Source organism: Loxodonta africana, chromosome 4 (assembly GCF_030014295.1).
Source record: "Loxodonta africana isolate mLoxAfr1 chromosome 4, mLoxAfr1.hap2, whole genome shotgun sequence".
In the NCBI taxonomy this organism is placed as follows: domain Eukaryota; kingdom Metazoa; phylum Chordata; class Mammalia; order Proboscidea; family Elephantidae; genus Loxodonta; species Loxodonta africana.
The window spans coordinates 30,757,833-30,782,038 of record NC_087345.1 but is presented as its reverse complement, the minus strand read 5'-3'; the positions used below and the strand labels follow the sequence as shown (position 1 = coordinate 30,782,038).

General features: G+C 38.6%; 2 protein-coding genes across 3 annotated transcripts in view; both read left to right on the top strand.

Moving 5' to 3' along the window:
* Positions 1-4,217, top strand: part of SCYL2 (SCY1 like pseudokinase 2) — a 90,276-nt gene extending 86,059 nt beyond the window's left edge. For both annotated transcript variants that reach the window (XM_010599607.3, XM_003405287.4), the window contains exon 18: positions 895-4,217. In XM_010599607.3, the coding sequence (XP_010597909.1) occupies positions 895-1,539 (645 nt within the window). In that variant the 3' untranslated portion in view covers positions 1,540-4,217. The remainder of the gene's footprint in view (positions 1-894) is intronic.
* Positions 4,218-4,330: 113 nt separating this feature from the next.
* The window catches only part of SLC17A8 (solute carrier family 17 member 8), a 90,003-nt gene continuing 70,127 nt past the window's right edge, over positions 4,331-24,206 (top strand). Inside the window, exon 1 of the mRNA XM_003405624.4 lies at positions 4,331-22,247. Within this exon, the coding sequence (XP_003405672.1) occupies positions 22,147-22,247 (101 nt within the window). The 5' untranslated portion in view covers positions 4,331-22,146. The remainder of the gene's footprint in view (positions 22,248-24,206) is intronic.

Sequence of the window (24,206 nt, the reverse complement as noted above, 5' to 3'; positions counted from 1 at the left end):
TTTCTAAGAATTATGGGCATAAAGGATTTTCCAACAACTCTTCAGTAGCCTTCCTAATGTATGATGTTCCACGACAGTGCTTGTTACCAGTAAAGTGGAAGCTAGGTAAATAGGAGGAGTTCTTAAAAAGGATAAGATGTCATAGTACTAATTCATCTCTTTTCGCTTTAAAATTATCAGGTAGTATATTCATGCTTTTAGGTATTCTTGAATTAAAAGTAATTTACCATCTTGGGTTTTTCAGTTATGTTGTTGTTGGTTGCTGTCAAGTTGATTCCAACTCACACCAACCCGTAGTCAGGTTTATAATTTCATTTAAGAAGGCTTACCCACATGACCAGTATTTATTTTCTGCTGTGTTCCAGGCACTGTTATAAGTGTTGGTGCTGTGGCAGTGAATAGAATCCTTGTTTGTAGAGAGCTTACACTCTTATTGATTCCAGAAATAATTTTTAAAAGCTTTCTTTAAATTATTTTTTGTTACCTTTTAATCAATTAAATTCTTCCTCTGGAAAAAGTATTTGTGGGGTAAGAGACAACAAATTTCCACAATTTTTTGGACAAAAGTCAAAATATAAAAATGATAGAGTGTATTTTTTATAATATAGATCTTATTAATGAGAAGAATGCAATTATTTGGGGAGAAGATAGTATTTTTGCTTAAATGTAGTTTAGCATTAGTGTTATCTGTCATCAAATTGATTACAAGTGTTCATTGGTAAAAACCATACAAAAACAGGTGGCAGGCTGGATTTAGCCTGTGAGCAGTGGTTTGCTGACTCTTGGTTGCACTTAATTTTAATTTACTGTATAGAATTTCATCTATCAGATGTTTACAAAGTATAAAATAATTTGGACTTCATGGAGATAAAGTAATTCCCTCATATTTTGCAGACTAAGGACTTGACAGACACATTGATGGATAATATGTCATCTTTGACCAGCCTTTCTGTTAGTACTCCTAAAATTTCTGCTCCAAGTACCTTCACTTCTGTTCCTTCTATGGACCTTGGCATGATGTTTTCTACACCGATTGATAATACAAAGAGAAATTTGACAAACGGCCTCAATGCCAACACGGGCTTTCAGACTTCGGGATTCAACGTGCCAGTTAATACAAACCATAACTTTTTCAGTAGTCCAGGCACACCCGGAGTGACCAAGATGACCCTGGGAACACCTTCCTCTTTGCCAAACTTCAATGCTATGAATCCTTCTCCTGCTGGTGCAAAGCAGACTCAACAAAGACCCACAGATATGTCTGCTCTTAATAATCTCTTTGGCCCTCAGAAACCCAAAGTTAGCATGAACCAATTATCGCAACAGAAACCAAATCAGTGGCTTAATCAGTTTGTACCTCCCCAAGGGTCTCCAGGTATGGGCAGTACAGTAATGGGAACACAGATGAACATGATAGGACAATCTGCCTTTGGTATGCAGGGTAATCCTTTCTTTAACCCACAGAACTTTGCACAGCCACCAAGCACTATGACCAATAGCAGTTCAGCTAGCAATGATTTGAAAGATCTTTTTGGGTAAGGTGTCTTGCTCCTATTTTTAAGGATTACTTGCATTTTAATCATGGGTGAGCTGTTTTACATCTCTGTATAGCTGGCTTGGAAGAACTACTTCTGTGGGAAATTGAATGGTTCTGTGACAGAAAACACCTGTTTCCATGCCAGCATGGTAGTTGTGTGGACTCCTAACCAGTTGAGTTTTTTAAAGCATTGAGGATTTTTTTCCTCTTACCAACTCCTTCAGGTTTTTAAAGACCTAACCCTTACCAATCTGAAAGAAAAAAAAAAGGACAATTAAATATCTTGAGGAGCAGAATTTTTTAATCACATGTTTATTTTGGCTTGTAAATCGTGGTGTTATAAAAAAAAAATTGAGTTGGTGGTAATTGCAGGTTTCATCTATTAAGTGTACATGGTACACATTCTACCTTCACAAGTCATTAGTCCTCGTTTTAATATGTGAAAAACCTTGATGCTGTATTAATTTTGCATTAGTATGACTGAATGAGAAAATGATAAGCATAAAGAAAAGTATCAGGTTATTAGCTTTTTCCAATCTTATTTACATCTCAGATGGACTAATGTTTAGTACAAAAGACTGAGCAAATACTGCAAAATTCAACTTCACCTTGTTTTCTTTGGTTCAAACTACAAGCATTATTAGCCATCTTAAATACAAACTAATCATTGTAAATTATCTTTTAGCATGGTCTGCCTCAAATAGTAATGTATTTTTCTGCATTAACTTGGCTATATTTAGAATCAGTTTTTCCTACTGTATTATAGACAAAAGAGGTATATACTGATTTGTACAAATATTTGACAAAGCACTCTGATGTGACTTCCTTGACTATTGCCTTCATATTTTCATTTTGAATTCAAACTTCTGAGGTTGCAGCATATATGAATTGCATTTTCAAAAAGGATATTTGTAAGAATTAAAGTATATTTAATGAGTAAACTTTTGCGATTCCTTGCTGTATTGTTTCCAATGTAATAAACTTTACTTCTCTAAAAAGAAGCAGTTGTATCTTCCGGCTACCAACAGATTAACTTTCAGTTGCCATGATAAAGTCTGACCTCATCAGTTACTGTTACTGAAGTTTAATTCTTCCTTTCCTAGGAATTTCAGAAACTTTTTGTTCTAACGTCTTAATGCCCGTGTTAGCCATTCTTAGGAAGGAAAGACTAAATTCTTCTAACAGGAGACATGATTTGTTTTGCAAAGCCTTTCTCTGATATTTTTCTTTAATTTGTTGCTTATTTAACCACAGAGCCTTATGCTATAAAGGTCATTTGTATTTTGTTAAATTATATTCCACCATTATGTGATAACTTAAAACATATCTTTATAGAACTATGTGTGTATTATAGTTGCTGCCATAGAATTTGTGGTTTTTTGATTATCTAGAACCAGCAATCATTTAAAATAAATCATATGAAGTTTAGTGTGCTGGTACGAAGTTTATTCATTGAATATGAATATTCATTCAACATACATGCACACATACATACAGTCTATATTTTGAATATAAAGTACTTAATAATTTGATTTTAAAGTATAATTTTTGATGACAGTGGTATTGCTGGCAGCATTTAGTAAGAAGGTACTTAATAAAAGGTCAGCTTTCATATCTGGTTTCTGTATGAGCTGTACTTTATTAAATGGTTTTAGAAAAAAGATAGGAATGCTGGAAAAACCAACAGATAAAAACATTAGAAAGATCAAAATGTTTTTGTCAAATATATTTTACAACTGGACCAGATTATCTGTCTTGTTTGTAACACGATATTAATACTTCTTTAAGAAAAATTTACATATGGAATAAAATTGCCTAATGTTGAGAATTTTTTTTTTCTTTGTAACAGTTCAGTAGTCACTGTTTATTAGGAAATTGTTTTTTAATTTTGTAAAATAACTTGATGTCAGTGTTGAACTCCTAATCAGAAGGAATGCTTAATATAACATTGTGTATAATTTGAACTTCTAAATGTAAAACTATATTATTTGAAAAGATATAATATGTAATTCCTAGGTAATTTTCACTTCTTGAAATTTGCTCATTTACTGGAGTAATGGTGCTACATTTTTATAAAACTTTCCTATACTTTTTTTTCTACTTTCTTGAAGGTATTTTACTTAAATAATTTCCATCAATTGAATTGTTCCCATTGCCTTTTTCTGCTGAGAAACTGCCTCTGAAAAAAAATAGACAGCTATTTTTAGACTGAAGTGTTTCTGTATGAACATTTTCAAAGTATTAGATGACCTTAAAATTATTTCAGGTATTGACAGCATTCAAGCCCCTTGTACTTAGAGTAGAAATTGGTAGATTCAAAAACACTTGTAGATAAAAATGACCACAGATATTTTCTTTCATTTGAATTGGTTTTATTTTCTCCTAGTGCTAAATTAGGTGATATATGTAGATTAAGTATAGGAGGAAATGGAAATAAGACTATGGAGCTGGCTGTTTTTTGTCTTTTTTGGGGGGGTTAGGGGTTGTGTTTTGCAATACTTATAACCCATCTTTACACTGAATAAGTTAAGGAAGTAGATTTTTTGTTTTTTTTTTTTTAAATCTGTAAAATACCTCACATGGTTGCTTTTACATATTAAAGGAGAAGGTATATGTGAAAGTACCTGATAGCAAGCACAGAGTATGCACCAAATAAATTTTAGCTTTGATAAAACTTTTCCATATTAAGTTGTGATTTCATGCTTTGTGATTTACTGGTCTTGAAATAATTTTAGAACAAAACAAATCTGTAACAATCTAAACTATATAGCATTTTAAGCAATTATTTGTCAGTGGCTTTCAAACTGTGATACTCCATTAGAAATTGATTTTACTCCACAAACCAGTATATGAAACAAGAGTTTCAGAAAATGTCTTTAATAAGTGCAGTGTACGCTAATATTTCTCATTCTATCCTATTGGGCGGTGGGGGCGGGGGGAGCTGTTTGCCATCCCTAAAAAGATATCAAGACTCACTCAACCCTTTGTCCCTTGAAGCAGGTGTAGAAACAGAGGGCCAGAGAGCTTATGTGGCTTAACCCAAGGGCTGTAAGAGGACAGAGCCAGGAATAGAAGTGAGGTTATTTTCTAATCTGCAGTCCAGTGTTCTTTAACCACATTGTGTCCCTTATTGTATGACTTCTGGAAGTATTTTTCTTGAGACTGGTTTATGTAGAAAATATTTGTTGAGTACTTATTGTATACCATAAATTTATTTGTATTATAAAAAATTGGCATTGAAGGGGGAAAGGTGAGAGAGATGACCCAGCAGAAATGCACATAGTCTCTGAGCTGCTTCTTTGAACGTTGGGTGAGGAGGGCTAGAGGAGCTGGGTTAGCAGCGCTCGCAGCACCTGGACACGTAGCTAACTTGAGGAAGATAGGTTGTAGTTGGCAAAGCCGTTTAGCCAAAATGGAGCTCGTTGGATATTAGAACCTTTTTCCATCCAAAGCATCCAAGTTACCCCAGCCGCTTGGAGGATTTAAGTACCTGGGATGCAAGCCACGTACATAATTTAAAATTTTCTAGTTACCACATTAAAAAGATGAAAACAACCAGACCAGCTGCTATGGAGTTGATTCCAATCCATGGCGACCCCATGTGTGTTAGAGTAGAACAGTGCTCCGTAGCGTTTTTAATGACTGATTTTGGGAAAGTAGGTCACCAGGTCTTTCTCCAGAGGTACCTCTGGGTGGACTGGAACCTCCAGCTTTTTGGTTAGCGGCCAAGCACATTAACCATATGCTCCACCCAGGGACTAAAATGAAAATAGAACTTAATGATATATTTTATTTAATATATTTAAAATACTATTCCAACATGTAATTAATATTTAAAACCTTAATGAGATATTTTACATTTTTGTACTGTCCTCAAATCCAGTGTATATTTTACATGTAGTACATCTCAGTTCAGACCAGCCACGTTTCAAGTACTCAGTAGCCACACATGGCTAGTAGCTACTCTACTGATGTATATGGCACCTAAGCAGCTAAAGAGGTAGACAATTACCGACTTACTGTTTCCAAGCTCCAAATCCATCCTCCTTTGCGCTGCTTTGTTAGTCTGGAGCTGCACCCTAGAAACTCTGCTCTCTTGTTAGCTGGCAGGATGTTAGGCTTCATCAGTAGAGGGCACTAGAGCGGCACTGCAAGGCAATAGCAGCAGGAAGACACTTGGGCACTGGTTCTCCGTTTTTACTCATCTAGGGACCCAATAGCCCATGCAGAGGAACTCCAGCTAAACCTCAGGACACCTTCCCCCAACCTGGCTTCCACTTAGGCCCTCAGACAACTCACCACACTCTCAGGTAACTGTCTCCCCAATTCTGTGGGTCACGCTATCTGACAAGTTTCCTTACCACTGGCGTGCATGTTCCTGTGGAAGTTATGCCCTCTTGAAAGAAGTCTGACTCAGCTACGAGGGGAGGAGAACCTCTCCTAGTCTTTATTTCCTTTATTTTTCACTTTTCCTCAGCCTACAAGTAGTAGCTGTTTTTTTGTTTTGTTTTTCTAAATACCTTTAGAATTCTCTCTTAATAGTTACCCAGCTTCTACTAGTTAATAGTTACATTAGAATTTCCCTGTTCAAGTATCTGGTATGATATCTGCTTCCTCATTGAAGTGACATACTCTGGAATCTGTTAAGAAGCCATTTTAGAATGGGGCCACTTGATAATATGTTTTTGCCGTTAACAAAAGCCATATGGAATTGTATATACCTGCGTTGTAATCAATGACAACAGGTGTTTTGTTTTAACCTATATTAAAACTTTCTAGAAGTTATTTTAAAATGTGCCTGTAATGGAAATATGGCTTAGCTACTTTAAGTATACCTATTTGATGCAGTTCCAATTTTATCTTTTATTTTTTTCCTTCCGCTTTTTAGATATGTTCCTTTGTGTGGTGTACAGCATTTGACTTTCATACAAAGGTTAGCAAGATAGAGACTTTAATGTCTAGAATTTGGATGTAGGAATCAACATTCATGCAGGTACCTTCCCAGTCTATGTCCCCAAGTCTCCCAGCCTTTCTAAATGTGATGATGAAGTAAAATATAGAACATTTCCATGAACACACTGGAAGCATATAGAGGTGCGTAGACTTTGGAGCCAGATAAAGTGTGAAAATGTTTCAGGCTAAAATTATATCATCTAAATATTGGCCGGGAAGAGGTCCTTTATACATTTGTTCCTGTGTTGTAACAGATTCCAAGAAAATCTTGTCTCTATAACAGTGGGTGCTCTAAAGTTCACTTTTGTGAAGAGATGGGAAGGCCCATTACTGAGGCAGGGATCTTCACTGGACTGCTGACATTTCATAAGGAGATGCCATCTCTACCCCCAGCTTCAGTGGTTACGTGGATCTGCCCTTAATCAGCAAGGATATCTGTACTCCAGGTACTTGTCAGAGAACAACTGTGTACTCTCTATTGCCCAACACTTCAAAATCTCATTTCTGAGAAATGTTTATGTAATCCATCCATTTCTCCAGAAATTTCAAAATTCTTAAATTAAGCTCACTATAGAGACGCCAATGGCTTTTTTAATGGCTCATAGAGACCTTTGTGCCTGGGTTGCCTTGTTTGGCTCCACATCGAGTTTCCTTTACCACACTTAACTTTGGACTGCATTACGAAAAAGACATTCATACTAAGAACGACATTGGTTTACTGTAGCACACAATAGCTTCTTTGAGGACCTGCGGGAGAAATGTCAAGTTTCAGTTCGGGAATAAGTGTGCTTCTAAACAAAAGGTTTGCCCTATCTTTTAAAGTCTATGAATAATGTACCAAATCACATACTTACAGCTCAGAGTTTCAGCCAAGTTCACAGTCCGCTTACAGCAAATGTATAGGACATTAATGGTTTCCATTACTCGGTCCTTACCTTTTGGCTTTATCTGATTTTTAGAAACATTTCTCTTTTGCTGTAATTTCATTTTGTCTTTTCTTTTTTCTTTCCTCCCTTTTTACATTTTGTACCATGTTCTTAGAAACTGTCTCATTTTGGGATGAGGCAGAATACAAATAAACAAAGATATGGAGTGAATGAGTTTTAATATTGTCTTCACTGGTCACCTGTGTGACCAGAACAGATTTTCCCAGCTGTAAAATGAGAATCATGCCTTTCAGGCTTGTGAGCATTAAATGACATAAAAGTGTTATAAAGCATCCAGAAGGGCTCATGATACATGGTAGGTGCTCTGAAAACAGAACAACCAGAATGCAATTTTAAAAGAGAATGTTGACATATTGTGGAGTGACATTAATTACATTTTTCACAATATGTCAACATTCTCTTTAAAATTGCATTCTGGTTCTGTTTTCAGTAGTCTGATTTCTCTGCCCCCCCTTATCCTCTCAGCTTTGCTCTAGAGTGATTGTTGGTCTTTTGGTCTTTTATAGATACTTCTTTTTACTGGAGCACTGTACTCACAGGTAATATCTGGATACATTCTTTCTTAAATACATACATATATACACGTGTTAGGGACTTTGCCCTGAGATTCTTGAGACATAAATAGGAATGAAACATAGACCTTACCCTCCAGGAGTTTTTGCTTGAGTTACAAAGGTCACTGAGTGAGCAGACAACTATAAAACCGTGTGGTAGAGGTCTACACAGAAGGAATGCCCGTCCTAGGCTAGGGGAGTCAGGAAGCTGCTTAGAAGAGGTGGGGCTGAGCTTGACCTTGGGCAGAGCCTTTTTACAATTGGCTTTGATACTATCACATTTTCTCAAATTATGCTGGAGACATTGGGAAGGGGATTACAGCCAGCATCTTCCAAGTTCCTTTTGAATTTCACGATTATATGAAAACTGCTTGGATTAAAGGAAAACTAGCCAAATGATTACCAGAAAAAAGTGGCATGACATTAACTGATTAAAACATTTTCTGATAAAGTCAGGAACAACAGAAAGGCAGCAAAATAAGTGTGCTACAGTGTTATTTCTAGCTATTTTACTGAAGTTTTAGAAATTTAAGAACCCACACTTTGGGGCTTAATAAATATATATGGAATAGATAAATCTATTCATTTAAAAAAGTGGCAATTTCTGGGAGAAAACTATGTCTGGCATAAATGTATTTAGTCTAGAAGCTACCAGAAGATGTCGCTGTTTCCCAAGTAACCATCCATTACATTGGCCCTTTTACAGTTCCGGTTTTTGAACACCGACAACCTAAGAAAGATGTTGATAAGAATATCTAGTTGGTGGTATTGAAGCTATGAAAAGGTTAGGATCTCATAAGAAATACTTGTCGAAGATGTCTGAGTTTGTTCCATCTTCATTCAGAACACCCAAATAATGAACCCTGTTCACTGTTCTATATATTGAAATTATTTGGACATTTAAAGAAAAGTGAAGGTGGTAAAAAGTCATCCAAAACTTCCTCTCCAATCTTGATTTCCCCCCACATTCTCAGGTTGTATCCTTATGATGCAGCTGCATTTACTAAATTATCAGATTTTCTAGGATATTTTGGTCTTGGAACAATTTAAGTAAACCTTGGGTCTTTTTTTCAAGTCACCACTCATGGTATATAAAGCAAAGCTAAAGTTTTTCCATGCTGTGATAACACTGGATGAAATGAGCCAATGTTTTCCCAATTTCTCACAAAGAAGTGCTTAAGACTAAGTCTGATCCAGTATATACTCGGAGTACCCAGAGAGTAACACACATTAAATAAAAAGAAATCATTCTATTGTCCTATAGCAGGAAAACCAGTAAAAAAAAAAAAAAAGGATGAATGTCTTATGTTGGGGGCTGTGGGGAGTGTGATCCTCCAAGTTGAAATGATAACTTGTTACGGGCAACCAGTGACAGCAAGCAAATGAGTACATGGGTGTGATTTCTACTCCCAGCTCTGCCTGATAACTCAGAAGAACCAAGAATATCACTGGTCCTCTCCATGCCTTTGGCTTTAGCAGTAACGCGGAACAGTCTGCCCAACCTAGTTCTCTAAGTAGTTAGGAGGCTCAAAGAAGCAGTGAAGAGTGAAGTTCAAACTGATCATGAATATAAGGAATTCACGTTCTAAGAAAACTCTTCTATGATAACAGTGAAATAACAAATGCTTCCAAGCTGGGTATTTAAAGGCATCGTAAACCCAACCCAAAATTGTTCCTGTTGATTCCAATGCATAACAGCCCCATGTGTTTTACAGAGTAGAACTGCTCCACAGAGTTTTCTTGGCTATAAACTTAATGGAAACAGATCGCTAGGGCTTTCTTCTTTGGTACCACTAGGTGGGTTCAAACCTTCAGCCTTTAGTGTAGCAGTGGAGTACAAACCATTTGTACCTCTTAGGGACTAAAAACATCAATTTCTGTGTTTTGACTATCTGGTAATTTATTTTAAAACCCTGTTAACATAATACTTGGGAAAAAAATGTCACCTAATATTTAGGTGCGGGATCAAAAACCTGGTGATCTGCTCCCATATAAGGTTACAGCATAGGAAATCCTATGAGACAGTTCCACTCTGTCCTATTGTGTTGCTATGAGTCGGAATTGATTCCACTGCACACAACAGCAATAATGTTTAGGCAGTTACAGTGATGGACTGAAAACAGACCTTGATATGTTTCTAGTGTGTCCATGTATGCAATTTTACAAAGTATTACAGAGAAGGATTTTATTTAATAGTGGTAGACAAATCCTGTAACTTAGGAACATAGAGGCAATTTAATTGAACTCCAGTACCTAACTCATGGTCAGCGGAAATATAATGGGATTAACAGTGTTTTATTGTAGACTGGAAACAGTGGGATATAATAAAGTGAGCATTTATAATCAGATGGGTTTAAATCTGGCTGCACCAAAGCTAATTGTGTCATTTTTGACAAGTTCTTGAGGTTTAGCCTCATTTTCCTCATACATATGATAGGAATAATCTTATTTTGTCATCCAACTTTGCCATATCCACTTTTTTGTTCTACTTTGTGAGAATGAAAGTCGAGTAAAAACGATAAGGAAGCAATTCCAATAGGAGGGGTGTCTTACCCAGACTGGGGTGGGTGGTGGCAATCTCCACCCAGGAGCTAATACATCAGTGTTTAATATTAATTTCTCTTCATTTCTGTCAGTTTGCCCTAAATGTTAGTGGAACTTTTAAAAGAAGAGAAACAGATTAGTATATAATGTTTAAAATCACCCAATTATATTTATTTTTTAAGATTTCTATGGTAGCTAGTGCAAGCTTACGTATAGTTAGGTGCTCAATAAGGTTTTTAAAGACACAAGGATTCTGAATACATCTTTTCTGAGTTAAGCACAAGGCACCCTTCACTACCCACGACAGGATTATAGGATCACAATGTACCATGTACTATGGTGGTAGAAGTTCAGGAGGTGGGCTCAAGGAACTAGTCTCAGCTCTGCTTCTCCTGGTCAGGTTACACTGGGCAAAACTTGAGTCTTGATTTCTTCATGTGCTTACTTGCTTCACAAGGTTGTTGTGAGAATCAGATGAGATATTTCCAAGTGCTTTGTATACGAGTGTTGACTAATATTAATAAAAGTTAATATTAAATATAAGAGAAATACAATAATAATCAAGTTTTGTAAGTATTCTGATTAGTACTACTCATAGTTATTAACAATATACAAATTTTAAAGGATTGAGAGAAGTCCTGAATAAATTAGAACTTTTTTGTTGTTGGTCTCAGTATGTTATGGAGGGTGGGTAGAAGGAATATGGGGTTGTGGTAGGGAATAGGGTTGGTTGGAAGATCTGCCTCAGAATTCAAGAGAGAAGGAACCCTAATATTATTTATTCTCTCCGTTACCTTTGTTTCCTGCAAAGACTCTTACCCAGATGACTAATTGGTCCTTACCTCTGCACCTGGTTCAAATTCTCCACCTAATTTTTGGGTTGGATTTGATAAAGCTATTTTCTTGAATAAATATTATCTTAGGGTTGCTTGTTTGGGACTTGTTTGTTTGCATTTTTTGTCTAGGTAGCAGATTGGAACAACATGGCTCATGACCAGCCCATGAGCTCCACTTGTTTCCCTGTTGGAAGCTGGAGTCCTACCTATTGTTGAACTGCACAGTCTGGCTGGCTCACACGGTGTTAGGGAGAGGGAGTCTTGGCATTATAGAGTTTGGGCTTTAAATAATTGCTTTAGTCAAGTTTCTTTATTTGAGAACAGTAGAAACCAGCTTAGTTAGAGTAAACAAAGAAGATGGCAATTTAAGAATGCGAGCATTTCATGGAAACCAAGGCTAGAGGGGCAGCTGAGTCTAAGACAGGAACTGGAAGGCCATTAGAAACATAGACACCCTTTCTTTGTTCTCCTGTTTCATTCCTCTCACTCTATCAGATATGTGTTCTCTGCTTTCCAGTCCATGAAGTGAATGTAGCCACCCCACAGTTACAGTTCCAGGGTCCTGTAAGATTAACTAGCAATCTTTCAATTCCAAAGCTAAGTTACCAGGAAAATCTGTCATCTGATTGGCTCACTTTGGTGCTGGTGCCCATACCTGGTCCATTTAATAGGGCCAGTGGCATGGGTAATATTATAGTGTATACAGGACTTTTCAGGACCTATTGCTATAAATATGGTTAAGTGCAATAACTGTTAACCAAGAGGTCGGCAGTTCGAATCCACCAGGCACTCCTTGGAAACCCTATGGGGCGGTTCTCCTCTGTCCTATAGGGTCGCTATGAGTTGGAATCGACTTGATGGCAACAGGTTTTTATCACTATAAAAGGCTGGGGAGAGGGTACTATAAGTTCTCTGAGAATGGGGAATTGTTAGAATCTGGGCAAGTACTCCTAAGGGTGGCTTGCTTAATGTTATTTTCTCTAAGGGAAGAGGCTGACACAGTATAAAGTGATCGGAAGTCTTTAAATATATGTCAGTGGCTGAAATTTGTTCTAATATGTATACAGTCTGCATATCCCTGGCGTGCACCAAAACTTTTGTTTTAGGGCCGCCAGAGAGTTCTGAACTACACACGGTGTCCCCTATCTTTGACACATTTTGAAGTAGGGAGCACGTGTTTAAGGCTCTTCTGTAACTGAATTATGTAAAGCTTGAGGTCATCTCTCCAGCCTGTATTCTACCACACATGCACACCTGGCTCTCTGAAACAATGCAAGATTTCTCCAGGTGTCTTGCATGTATTTGCTCCACATTTCTTTTATTGTGTCTGACTCCTTCTCTCTCATTCCACCTCCTCATCTAAAAAGCTTTCTCCCCACTCCCATCAGCAGGATGTTAGGTGTCCATCTCTGTACTCCTGTCAAGAATTGCCATTAAGTCCACTCCAACTCAAGGTGACGCCATGTGTTTCAGGATAGGACTGTTGCTCCATAGGGTTTTCAGTGGCTAATTTTTTGGAAGTAGATCATCAAGCCTTTGTTCTGAGGTGTCTCTGGTTAGGGGTCAAGTCTATATTAACTGTACTACTCAAGGACTCCTATAATAGGCAACCCTCTAATGGCACCCACTACACTGTGATGGACTCATTCTTTTTCTGGTTTGTTGGTTTCTTCAAGGAGAATATTACAGTTCAACCCTATATCAACAGTGTCTCAAAAGGGCCTACCACATAGAAGGCGCTCAGTAAACGGGGCAAATGAATAAATGAATAAAATGAACCTCAGCTCTGGAATGTCTGGCTTTATAATTTCTTGTCATACTTTGAACAGCTGTAGTGTAAAAGTTAAGAGTACAGGCTCTGTCATGGATTGAATTGTGTCCCCAAAAATGTATGTCAGTATGGCTAGGTCTTGATTCCTAGTATTGTGTGATTGTCCACCATTTTGTCATCTAATGTGATTTTCCTCTGCGTTGTAAATCCTACCTCTATGATGTTAATGAGGCGGGATTATTGGCAGTTATGCTAATGAGGCAGGACTCAATCTACAGATTAGACTGTGTCTTAAATCAATCTCTTTTGATGTATAAAAGAAGTGAGCAGTGAGACTTGGGGATCTCACACCGCCAAGAAACAAGAGCCAGGAGAATAGCGTGTCCTTTGCACCCCCGGTCCCTGCACTGAGAAGCTCCTCGACCAGAGGAGGATTGATGAGAAGGACCTTCCCCCAGAACCGACAAAGAGAGAAAGCCTTCCCCTGGAGCTGACATCCTGAATTTGGACTTGTAGCCTACTAGACTGTGAGGGAATAAATTTCTCTTTGTTAAAGCCATCTACTTGTGATATTTCTGTTATAGCACCACTAGATTTCTGGGTTCATATCCCATCTCTGCTCAGTTTCCTAGCTATGTGAGCTTGGAAAATTAACCTCTGTGTGCTTAGTTCCCTCAGCTATAGGTGGTATTATGATGGTGCCTACGTCAGAGTAGTTGTGGGATTAAATGAGTTAATATATGTTGAATATTTAAAGCCTAGCACCTAACAAATGCTCGATAAATGCTAGTAATTATCAGCCATCTAAATCACACCCATGAAGATCATGGTCTCGGGGAACATCTATCTCAATCGGCATAACACAGTTTATAAAGGAAATGTTCTACATTCTACTTTGGTGAGTAATGTCTGGGCTCTTAAAAGCTTGTGATTGGCCATCTAAAATATTCCACTGGTCTCACCCCATCTGGAACAAGGGAGAAAGAAGAAAACCAAAGGCACAAGGGAAAGATTAGTCCAAAGGATTAACGGACCACAACTGCCATGGCCTCCACCAGATTGAGTCCAGTACAGGTAGATGGTGCCTGGCTACCACCACTGACTGCTCTGAAAGGGATCACAATAGAGGGTTCTGGACAGAGCTGGAGAAAAATGTAGAACAAAATCCTAACTCACACACACACAAAAAAAAGACCAGACTTATTGGCCTGACAAAGACTGGAGAAGCCCCGAGAGTACTGCCCCCAGACACCATTTTAGCTCAGTACTAAAGTCACTCCTGAGGTTCACCCTTCAGCCAAAGATTAAACAGGCCCATAAAACAAAACAAGACTAAAGGGGCACACCAATCCCGGGGCAAGGACTAGAAGGGAGGAGATGACAGGAAAGCTGGCAATAGGGAACCCAAAGTTGCAGAGGCGGAATGTTAACATGTTGGGGGGTTGTTAACCGATGTCACAAAACAATATGTGTACTAATTGTTTAATGAGAAGCTAGTTTTTTTTTTCTGTAAACCTTCATTTAAGGTACAATTAAAAAAAAGAAAAAGGTAAGCATAAAATAAATAAATCACCCCCATGAAACTTTTATAAGTTCAGGTGTGTTTCATTAGCAATATGTTCTACAAGAATGGTTTCTTAGTTTTCTAGTGCTGCTATAACAGAAATACCACAAATGAGTGGCTTTAACAAACAGAAATTTGTTTTCTCACAGTTTAGGAGATTAGCAGTCCAAATTCAGGGTGCTGGCTCTAGGAGAAAGCTTCCTCTCTCTGTAACTCTGCCCTCTTTTGAACTTCATGTGGCTTGGCATCTCTCACTTGTTTAATCTCTTTAATATCTCAAAAGAGATTGACTCAAGATACACCCTACACTAATTCTGCCCCATTAACATAACAAAGACCACCAATCCCCAAATGGGATTATAACCACAAGCGTAGAGGTTAGGATTCGAAACACATATTTTGAGGGAACGCCATTCAAGCAATAAAAATGGTTAGTGTTCTCAGCAGTCATTGACCTTTAAAAGAGTTTCATGTGGTTTTTGCCTAGTTGTTGTTAGGTGCTGTTGAGCCCATTCCGACTCATAGCGACCCTATAAACAACAGTACGAAACACTGCCGAGTCCTGAACCATCCTCCCAATCGTTATTATGCTTGAGGCCATTGTTGCAGCCACTGTGTCAATCCATCTCGTTGAGGGTATTCCTCTTTTTCACCGACCCTCTACTTTACCATGCATGATGTCCCTCTACAGGGACTGGTCCTTCCTGATAACCTGTCCAAAGTATGCTTGCAATGAGCATTCTGGCTGCACTTCTTCCAAAATAGATTTGTTCTTTCTTCTGGCAGTCCATGGTATAGTCAATATTCTTCACCAACGTCATAATTCAAAGGCATTGACTCTTCTTCAGTCTTCTTTATTCATTGTCCAGCTTTCACAGGCGTATGTGGTGACTGAAAACACCATGGCTTGGGTCAGGCACACCTTAGTCCTTAAAATGACATCTTTGCTTTTTAACACTTTAAAGAGGCCTTTTGCAGCAGAGTTGCCCAATGCAATGTATCATTTGACATCTTAACTGCTGCTTCCATGGGTGTTGATTGTGGATCCGAGTAAAATGAAATCCTTGACAACTTCAGTCTTTTCTCTGTTTATCGTGTTGTTGCTTATTGGTCCAATAGTGAGGATTTTTTTTTCTTTTCGTTGAAGTGTAATTTATACTGAAAGCTGTGATCTTTGATCTTCATCAGGAAGTGCTTCAAGTCCTCTTCATTTTCAGCAATTGAGGTTGTATCATCTGTATATTGAAGGCTGTTAATGAGTCTTCCTCCCATCCTGATGATGCATTCTTCTTCATATAGTTCAGTTTCTTGAATTTGCTGAGCATACAGATCAAATAAGTATGGTGAAAGGGTACAACCCTGACCCACACCTTTCTTGATTTTAAGCCACCCGGTACTCCCTTATTCTGCTTGCATGACTGCTTCTTGGTCTATGTATAGGTTCCTCATGAGCACAATTAAGTGTTCTGAAATTCCCATTCTTCACAATATTATGCATAATTTGTTATGATCCACACAGTCGAATGCTTTTGCATACTAAATAAAACACAGGCAAACATCTTTCTGGTATTCTCTGGTTTCAGCCACGATCCATTTGACATCAGCAACGATGACCCTCATTCCATGTCCTCTTCTGAATCCACTTTGAATTTCTGGCAGTTTCCTGTTGATGTACTTCTGCAACTGCTTTTAAATGATCATCAGTAGTGATATTGATCGATAATTTCCACATTCTGTTGGCTTATGTTTCTTTGGAATAGGCATAAATATGGATCTCTTTCAGTCAGTTGGCCAGGTAGGTGTCTTCCAAATTTCTTGGCCTAGATGAGTGGGCACTTCCAGCGCTGCATCTGTTTGTTGAAACATCTCAATTGGTGTTCCGTCAATTCCTGGAGCCTTGTTTTTTGCCAAAGCCTTCAGTGCAGCCTGGCCCTCTTCCTTTAGTACCACTGGGTCTTGATCATATGCTACCTCCTGAAATGGTTGAACGTCGACAAATTCTTTTTGGTACAGTGACTCTGTGTATTCCTTCCATCTTCTTTTGATGCTTCCTGTGTTGTTCAATATTTTGCCCGTTAAAAAAAAAAAAAAAAACATTTCCTTCGAGTTGATTCCAACTTATAGCGACCCTATAGGACAGAGTAGAACTGCCCCATAGTCTTTCCAAGGAGTGCCCGGTGGATTCTAACTGCTGACCTTTTGTTTAGCAGCCACAGTGCTTAACCACTACCCCACCAGGGTTTCCATTTTTCCCATAGAATCCTTCAATATTGCAATGCAAGGCTTGAATTTTTTCTTCAGTTCTTTCAGTTTGAAAAATGCTGAGTTTGTTCATCCCTTTTCATTTTCAAACTCCAGGTCTTTGCACATTTCATTATAATACACTACTTTGTCTTCTTGAGTCTCACTTTGAAATCTTCTGTTCAGCTCTTTGACTTCATCATGTCTTCCATTTGCTGTAGGAAGTTACTCTACATTCAAGAGCAAATTTCAGAGTCTCTTCTGACATCCAGTTTGCTCTTTTTTTTTCTTTCTTGTCTTTTTAACCACCTTTTGCTTTCCTTGTCTATGATGTCCTTGATGTCTTTCCAGAACTTCTCTGGTCTTTGGTCATTAGCGTTCAATGCATCAGGTCTGTTCTTGAGATGGTCTCTAAATTCAGGTGGGATATAGTGAAGGTTGTACTTTGGTTCTCGTGGACTTCTAATTTTCTTCAGCTTTAACTTGAAGTTGCATATGAGCAATTGATAGCCTGTTCCATAGTCGGCCCCTGGCTGACAACATTGAGCTTCTCCATCATCTTTTTCCACAGATGTAGTCCATTTGATTCCTGTGTATTTCATCTGATGAGGTCCATGTGTATAGTCACCATTTATATTGGTGCAAAAAAGTATTTGCCGTGAAGAAGTCATTGGTCTTGAAAAATTCTGTCATGCGATCTCCAGCATCATCTCTATCACCAAGGCCAGATTTTCCAACTACCAATCCTTCTTTTCTGTTTCCAACTTTCAAATTTCAATCACCAGTAATTTATCAATACATCTTGATTGCATGTTTGATCAATTTTGGACTGCAGAAGTTAGTAAAAATCTTCAATTTCTTCGTCTTTGAAATTGGTGGTTGGTGCATAAATTTGAATAATAGTCAGATTAACTGGTCTTCTTTGTAGGCATATGGATATTATCCTATCACTGACATCATTGTACTTCAGGATAGATCTTGAAATGTTCTTTTTGTTGATGAATGCAACACCATGCCTCTTCAATTTGTCCTTCCCATCATACTAGACCATATGATTGTTTGATTCAAAATGGCCATGTTTATGCATTCCATTTTATTTCTGATGACTTCCAACTTTCCTAGATTCATACTTCGTACATTCCACGTTCTGATTATTAATGGATATTTGCAGATGTTTCTTCTCATTTTGAGTCATGCCACATCAGCAAATTAAGATCCTGAAAGCTTAATTCCATCCATGTCATTAAGGTCAACTCTACTTGGAGAAGGCAACTCTTCCTCAGTTATATTTTGAGTGCCTTCTTTTTTTTTTTTCCAACATGAGGGGCTCATCTTCTGGCAATATATAAGACAATGTTCTGCTGCTATTCATAAGGTTTTCACGGGCCAGTTTTTTTCAAAAGTAGACTGCCAGGTCCTTCTTCCTAGTTTGTCTTAGTCTGGAAGCTCCACTGAAACCTGTCATCCAACGGTGCCTCTGCAAGTATTTGTGAAACCAGTGGCAAAGCTTCCAGTATCATAGCAACATGCAAGTCATCCCTGTATGACAAACTGACAGATACGTGGAGTGGTTATAATTAAAAAAGAGAGAATAACAAATGTTGGCAAGGATGTGGAGAAATGGGAACCCTCATACATGGCTGGTGAGAATCTAAAATGATACAGACATTTAAGAAACTAATTTGGCAGTTTCTTAAAAAGTTAAACATAGAGTATGATACAATCCAACATTTAATACAAACATGTGATTCAACAATTCCAGTCCTTGGTGTATACCCAAGAGGACTGAAACATATGTCCACACAAAGACACACATGTTCTAACAACTTTATTCACAATAGCCAGAAATTGGAAAAAAGCTAAATATTCCTTAACAGGACAATGGACAGACAAAATATGGTATGTTAATACAATGGAATATTATTCAGCAAAAAAAGGGAAAATGTTACTGATATATGCTATAATGTGAACAAACATTTTAAATCCTTATACTAAGTGAAAGAAGCCAGACACAAGAGATTTGATTTATATGAAATGTGCAGAAAAATAAAATATATAGAGGCAGAAAGTAGATTAGTGGTTGCCTGATGCTGGTGTTGGGTGGGAGAAGATTGACTAACAATAAATATGGGGCATTGTACTGGAGAGATAGAAATGTTCTAGAGTGGCTTTATGTTGCTGGTTGCACAACTTGGTAAAATTACTAAAAATCAACTATTGAATTGTACACTTGAAATGGTATACAAAATATGCCTTAATAAAGTAGGAGAGGGAGAGAGATTGAGAACAGGGCTGGATCCAGGCTGTTCAGATCTGAAACCTGGGCTCTGCTAACTAGCTGTGTCATCTCAGGCAAACCTAACCTCTCTTTTTCTCAGTTTCCTGTCAATAAAATTGGGGAAAATAATGTTACTCTCCTAAGAGAGGAGCCCCTGGGTGGTGCAAACAGTTAATGTTCTCAGCTGTTAGCCAAAAATTTCGAGGTTTGAGTTCACCCAGAATAACCTCAGAAGAAAGTCCTGACAATCCAGCACCAAAAAAAATCTGCAGTTGAAAATCCTGTGGAGCACAGTTCTACCCTGACGCACGTGGGGTTGCCCTGAGTGGGAAATGACTCAATGGCAACTAGTTTTTAGTTTATCCTAACGAAAGTGTTAAGAAGATTGTGATAATACATAAAGACTGCTTAGTATAGAGTTTGAAGCATAGAACAGCTCAGTTAATCTTAGCAACAATAACAATAATAATAATAGCTATTATTGGTAGTAGTATTTAACCCTGGTATTGCAGTGGTTAAGCATTTGGCCACTAACTGAAAGGTCAGCAGTTGGTGGTTTGAACCCATCAGCTGCTTGGTGGGAGGAAGGTGTGGCAGTCTGCTTCCCTAAAGATTACAAACTTGAAAACTCTATGGGGCAGTTCTACTCTGTCTTGTAGGGTCACTATGAGTCAGAGTCAACTTGATGACTGCGTTATTTAACCTCCTGAGGCTCCAGCTCTGATTTAGTTTAACTTAATTCAAACATTGGAGAAGGATTTGCCTACTGGCTTTTCCTTGCCAGTGACTGGTCCGGTGGCAATGACTTCTGGGAAATCTGAGAGCCTAAAGCACATGGCTTGTCAGTCATCTGCAGACTGGTGAATTGGAGCAAAGGAGCCTCATGGATGAGGGCTGCTTCTTGATGGCAGCATCACTGATGGAGGCATCATCCTGCTACTCATAAAATGTGGGCACAATGAGTGATATTTCAACCCCAGTCCAACAAGTAGTTAGGTTACACCCACTATATGCCAGGCCCTACTGGGGAGAATAACAGGTTATTTGGAGGTACAGAGGAAGGACTCCTAACCATGTCTATAAGTATTTCTAGAGGAGGTAGTGTCTTAGTGGGCCTTCAGGGTCCCTAGAAGTTACTCAGATAAAGAGAGTTACCCAGACAGAAGGAACAGGTTGGGTGAAGCCCCAGAGGCAATAGGGAGCTTGCTGAGTGCAGTGAACTGCTGATATAGAAAGCAGAGTGACAAGGAACAAGTTTGGATAGGGGGACTGTGATTGTTTAGACAACTATATGGTAAAAGAGCCAGTTCACACAAGACCACCCTCATTTCTTACACCAATTACAAGTTTGGGAGGTTCCCAAAATCACTCTCACGTTTGAGAATTCACTGGAAGGACTCGCAGAACTCACTGAAAGCTGTCATAGTCACAGTTATGGTTTATTACCAGGAAAAAAAGATGTAGCTTAATACCAGCCAAAGGAAAAAGCACATTGGGCAAAGTTCAGGAAAAGTTTAAAGCACAAAATTCTGTTCTCCTCTCCCTATGGAGTCATGGACAGTGTTATTTTTCTGGTATCAATGTGTGACAACACATGTGGAGTATTGCCAGTCAGGGATGCTCACCCAAGCTTCAGTGTCCAGAGTTTTTATTGAATCTCCATCATGTAGACATGATTGATTGCCCACATGGCTGATCTCAGTCTCCAGACCCTCTGAAAGTTGACTGATACTGTGTGGCCCAAAGTCCCTACCCTAAGTCACATTGTTAGTCTTTCTGGAGTGGCAAGCCCCTACCCTGAGACCATCCAGTGTGGCCAGCTCTGCCCCCACCCCCCCCACCAAGGTCATAGTGTTAGACTGTCTGGTGACCCAAGGTCTCTAGGCAAAGACATGCCTATCAGAAGGACCATCTTCCAGAGACTAAGGATAAAACTCAGACCTTGTTTTGGACAAGGTTAAATTCTTCAGTACACAGGGCCATGTTTGCCACAGTAAAGAACTACGTTTATCCTGAGCACAACAAGGAGTCAGTGAAGAGAAGTCAGCAGGTTCCGTGGCTGGGTCGGTTATCTTCTGGTCCCAATGGCACCTACGCACCATGCCTTGAGAGATCTTGCTGTGTTGATCAGGAGCAAATAAATGCCCTCTTAGATGTTTGTGGCCTGGATTTTGCATTTAGCCTACTCAGGTGCAAGTGTGTTCTGCCTGGGACCACATCCCACTAGCAGTCTGGTTGAAAAACTGTTTCATGTCTCCCAGGAGGGCACGAAAGACATAAAGCGATGGCTGAGAGCCTGTCTGCAGGGCCAGCACTCAGGAAAGCAGTGGACTTGTAAATGTTTAATAAACTTCACTCTGGGTGCCTGCTCTGGCCAAAAGCCCATTAACAAGCCCAAGTGGCTAAGGGGCAGGTAATGTGCCCGTTACTATAGCATCACCTTGGAAAATCTCACTCAGTGAGAGCCCAGCTGAGCTCCGGTAGGGCAGGAGGGGACTGTGATCAGAGTGCAGGAGGGGCTGGAGGCAGGCCACAGATGCTGGTGCTGGTCTTGGGACTCCTCGTGGGCTGGAACCCACTTTAGCTTCTCCAGCTGCAGCCCCTGGGAGGGAGAGAGGCTGTGCTCAGTCTGAGAGTGGCTGCCTGAGACAGCGGCCACAGGCTGCTGCTGAGCCTGCAGCTTGTTCAAGGGGCTGAGTTTCCAGCCAGACACACCTTGGCATTTTTTTTTGTGGGGGAGGGTCTCATCTTGAGAGATCTGGACTGGATTTCATCTCCTTTTTGATTTTAAGTCATTACCTCCATGAGAACTGACTTCAAGGTGTTCAGCAAGGCAAACAGAGTGGTCCCCATGCTGGAAACGAGAAAGGATGACAGTTTCTGAGACTGACTTTTAACAGCTCCAAGGTGCCCGATTCAAAATGCCTTTTAAAGCTCTTGATGCCTTGAAAGAAAAATTTGTGAAACCTGGAAAGGAAGGAGTGAAGAAAGCCATGGGAAATTCGTTGGGGATTTTGCAAAGGTAAAGTTTGAATGCAAACTTTAGGTTAATTTCTGAGTAGCTTTACGTTGTCAATGTTAGCGAGGTTTTTGTATTGTGCTTTTTTAAAACCACATTTTAATGGGGAGGGGGTGGGTCAAGCCCCTTCCAGCTCCAACAATCTATGCCTGGAGGAAAAGAAAATGCATCAAAAGCATAGGGTTGAATTAGGAAGATACAGAGACAAATATTCCATTTAGAGAGCAGGGTTAGCATTTGCTGGTGATGGCACTATTGCGTATATTGTGCTTAGCACTGAATTAGCACACGTTCAGGGAGGTAATCTTTCAGGTTAATTCTGTAGTAATAACACATATAGCCAGGCTTTCAACTGAAATAATTTTAAGAGTTTTTCACTCTATATGAAAATTAAATATTTGCAAGAATTTTTAGCTTGTTATATAAACTGGCTTCTAATTGTATAATTGTGTGATTTCCAAAGAGCAGGATAATTACAAAATAGCTTGAAGAAGGTAACTTAAAAAAATTAGTATTCTTTAAAGCAGAAAATCTTACCTGGTTACAGTGGAAAATGTTAATATTATCAATGAATTGACTGAGGTTTAAGTCCAAACCAAAAATATATACATATATATTTTTAAGTAAAACATATGACTATGGGAAGGAATTTGCCATATGAATGAACTGATGTGATATTTTATTTGTGAATTTTTATAAACATAGTAATTGCCTTCCTAGGTTTTATGGATGAATTAGTAAGTGGTCTTTATGTACAAGGTAAAATGATGCCCTATCTCTGATATGAATCAATGTGAAAAATGTACTTGCTAAGCTTTTTATGCATTCGAAGGATTATTTTCAATCCTGGTGAGTGAAAAAGCCACCTGGCATCTCCTTGGATTTTTCTTCTATGTCATCTCTTAAATTTAAAAACTTTTGCAGTTAAAGGACTATCTCTAGGCAAATTGAGATCCACTCTACTTCTTGTTTATTACACACATGCTCCTGTCAGTGGTAAATTTTCTGTTGCATCACTTTCGATGAGCTTTCACATAATAAAAGAATTGGGATGGATGCATTATTAATTTAGTAATTAAAAACAAAAAGGCTTCAATCAGACCTACAATGAATTATTGTGTATAGATTAAAACCTAGCTCAGTGGTAGCAGACTAAATCGGCCAAACATAGGAGATGATTACAGTAACTTTTTTTTTCAAGACACTCATCTTTCTGTGGAGCAGTCCCCAGGTAACGTCTTATTGTGATGGTGATCATCTGATTAAAAATGTAAAAAGAAAACACAATGAATTAATTGGTTTATTCAAGTGATGGCAAAGAAATTTGACAAAGTCAGGGATAAAAACCATGACTTTGGACCACAGCCATCCTTATAATCACCAAACTGCCTTATCTGACTTTTCAAATTTTTTTTTCAAAACCTAAGTTTAATTTTTTTTTTTTTTTTTAGATTTAACGGCTTTTTTCAATAGGAGGCTTATCCTAAAAGCTGATTTTGCTACGTTTGAAGGGACGATCTGCTTGAAGACCCTTTCATTTATCAGAACATTGGTTTGCTTTGGCAGATAAGAAAATTAGTAATTTCCAAGTTAAAAACTGATCCTGTGTGTCTTGGATCCTTTGAACAGTTTCCTCAGAATTGCATCACTGAGCAATAGAGAAATGGCTAACACAATGTTTGAGATATAGAATGCAGTAAATAAATGCTAAGGAGCCCTAGTGGCGCAATGATTAAGAACTCAGCTACTAACCAAAAGTTTGGCTGTTTGAAACCACCCAGTGGCTCTGTGGGAGAAAAGACTAAGTGATCTGCTCCCATAAAGATTGTTGTTGTTAGGTGCCATCAAGTAGGTTCTGACTCATAATGACCCTATGTACAATGGAACAAAACACTGCCTGGCCCTGCTGTGTCCTCACAATTGTTGTTTTGCTTGAGCTCATTGTTGCAGCCACTGTGTCAA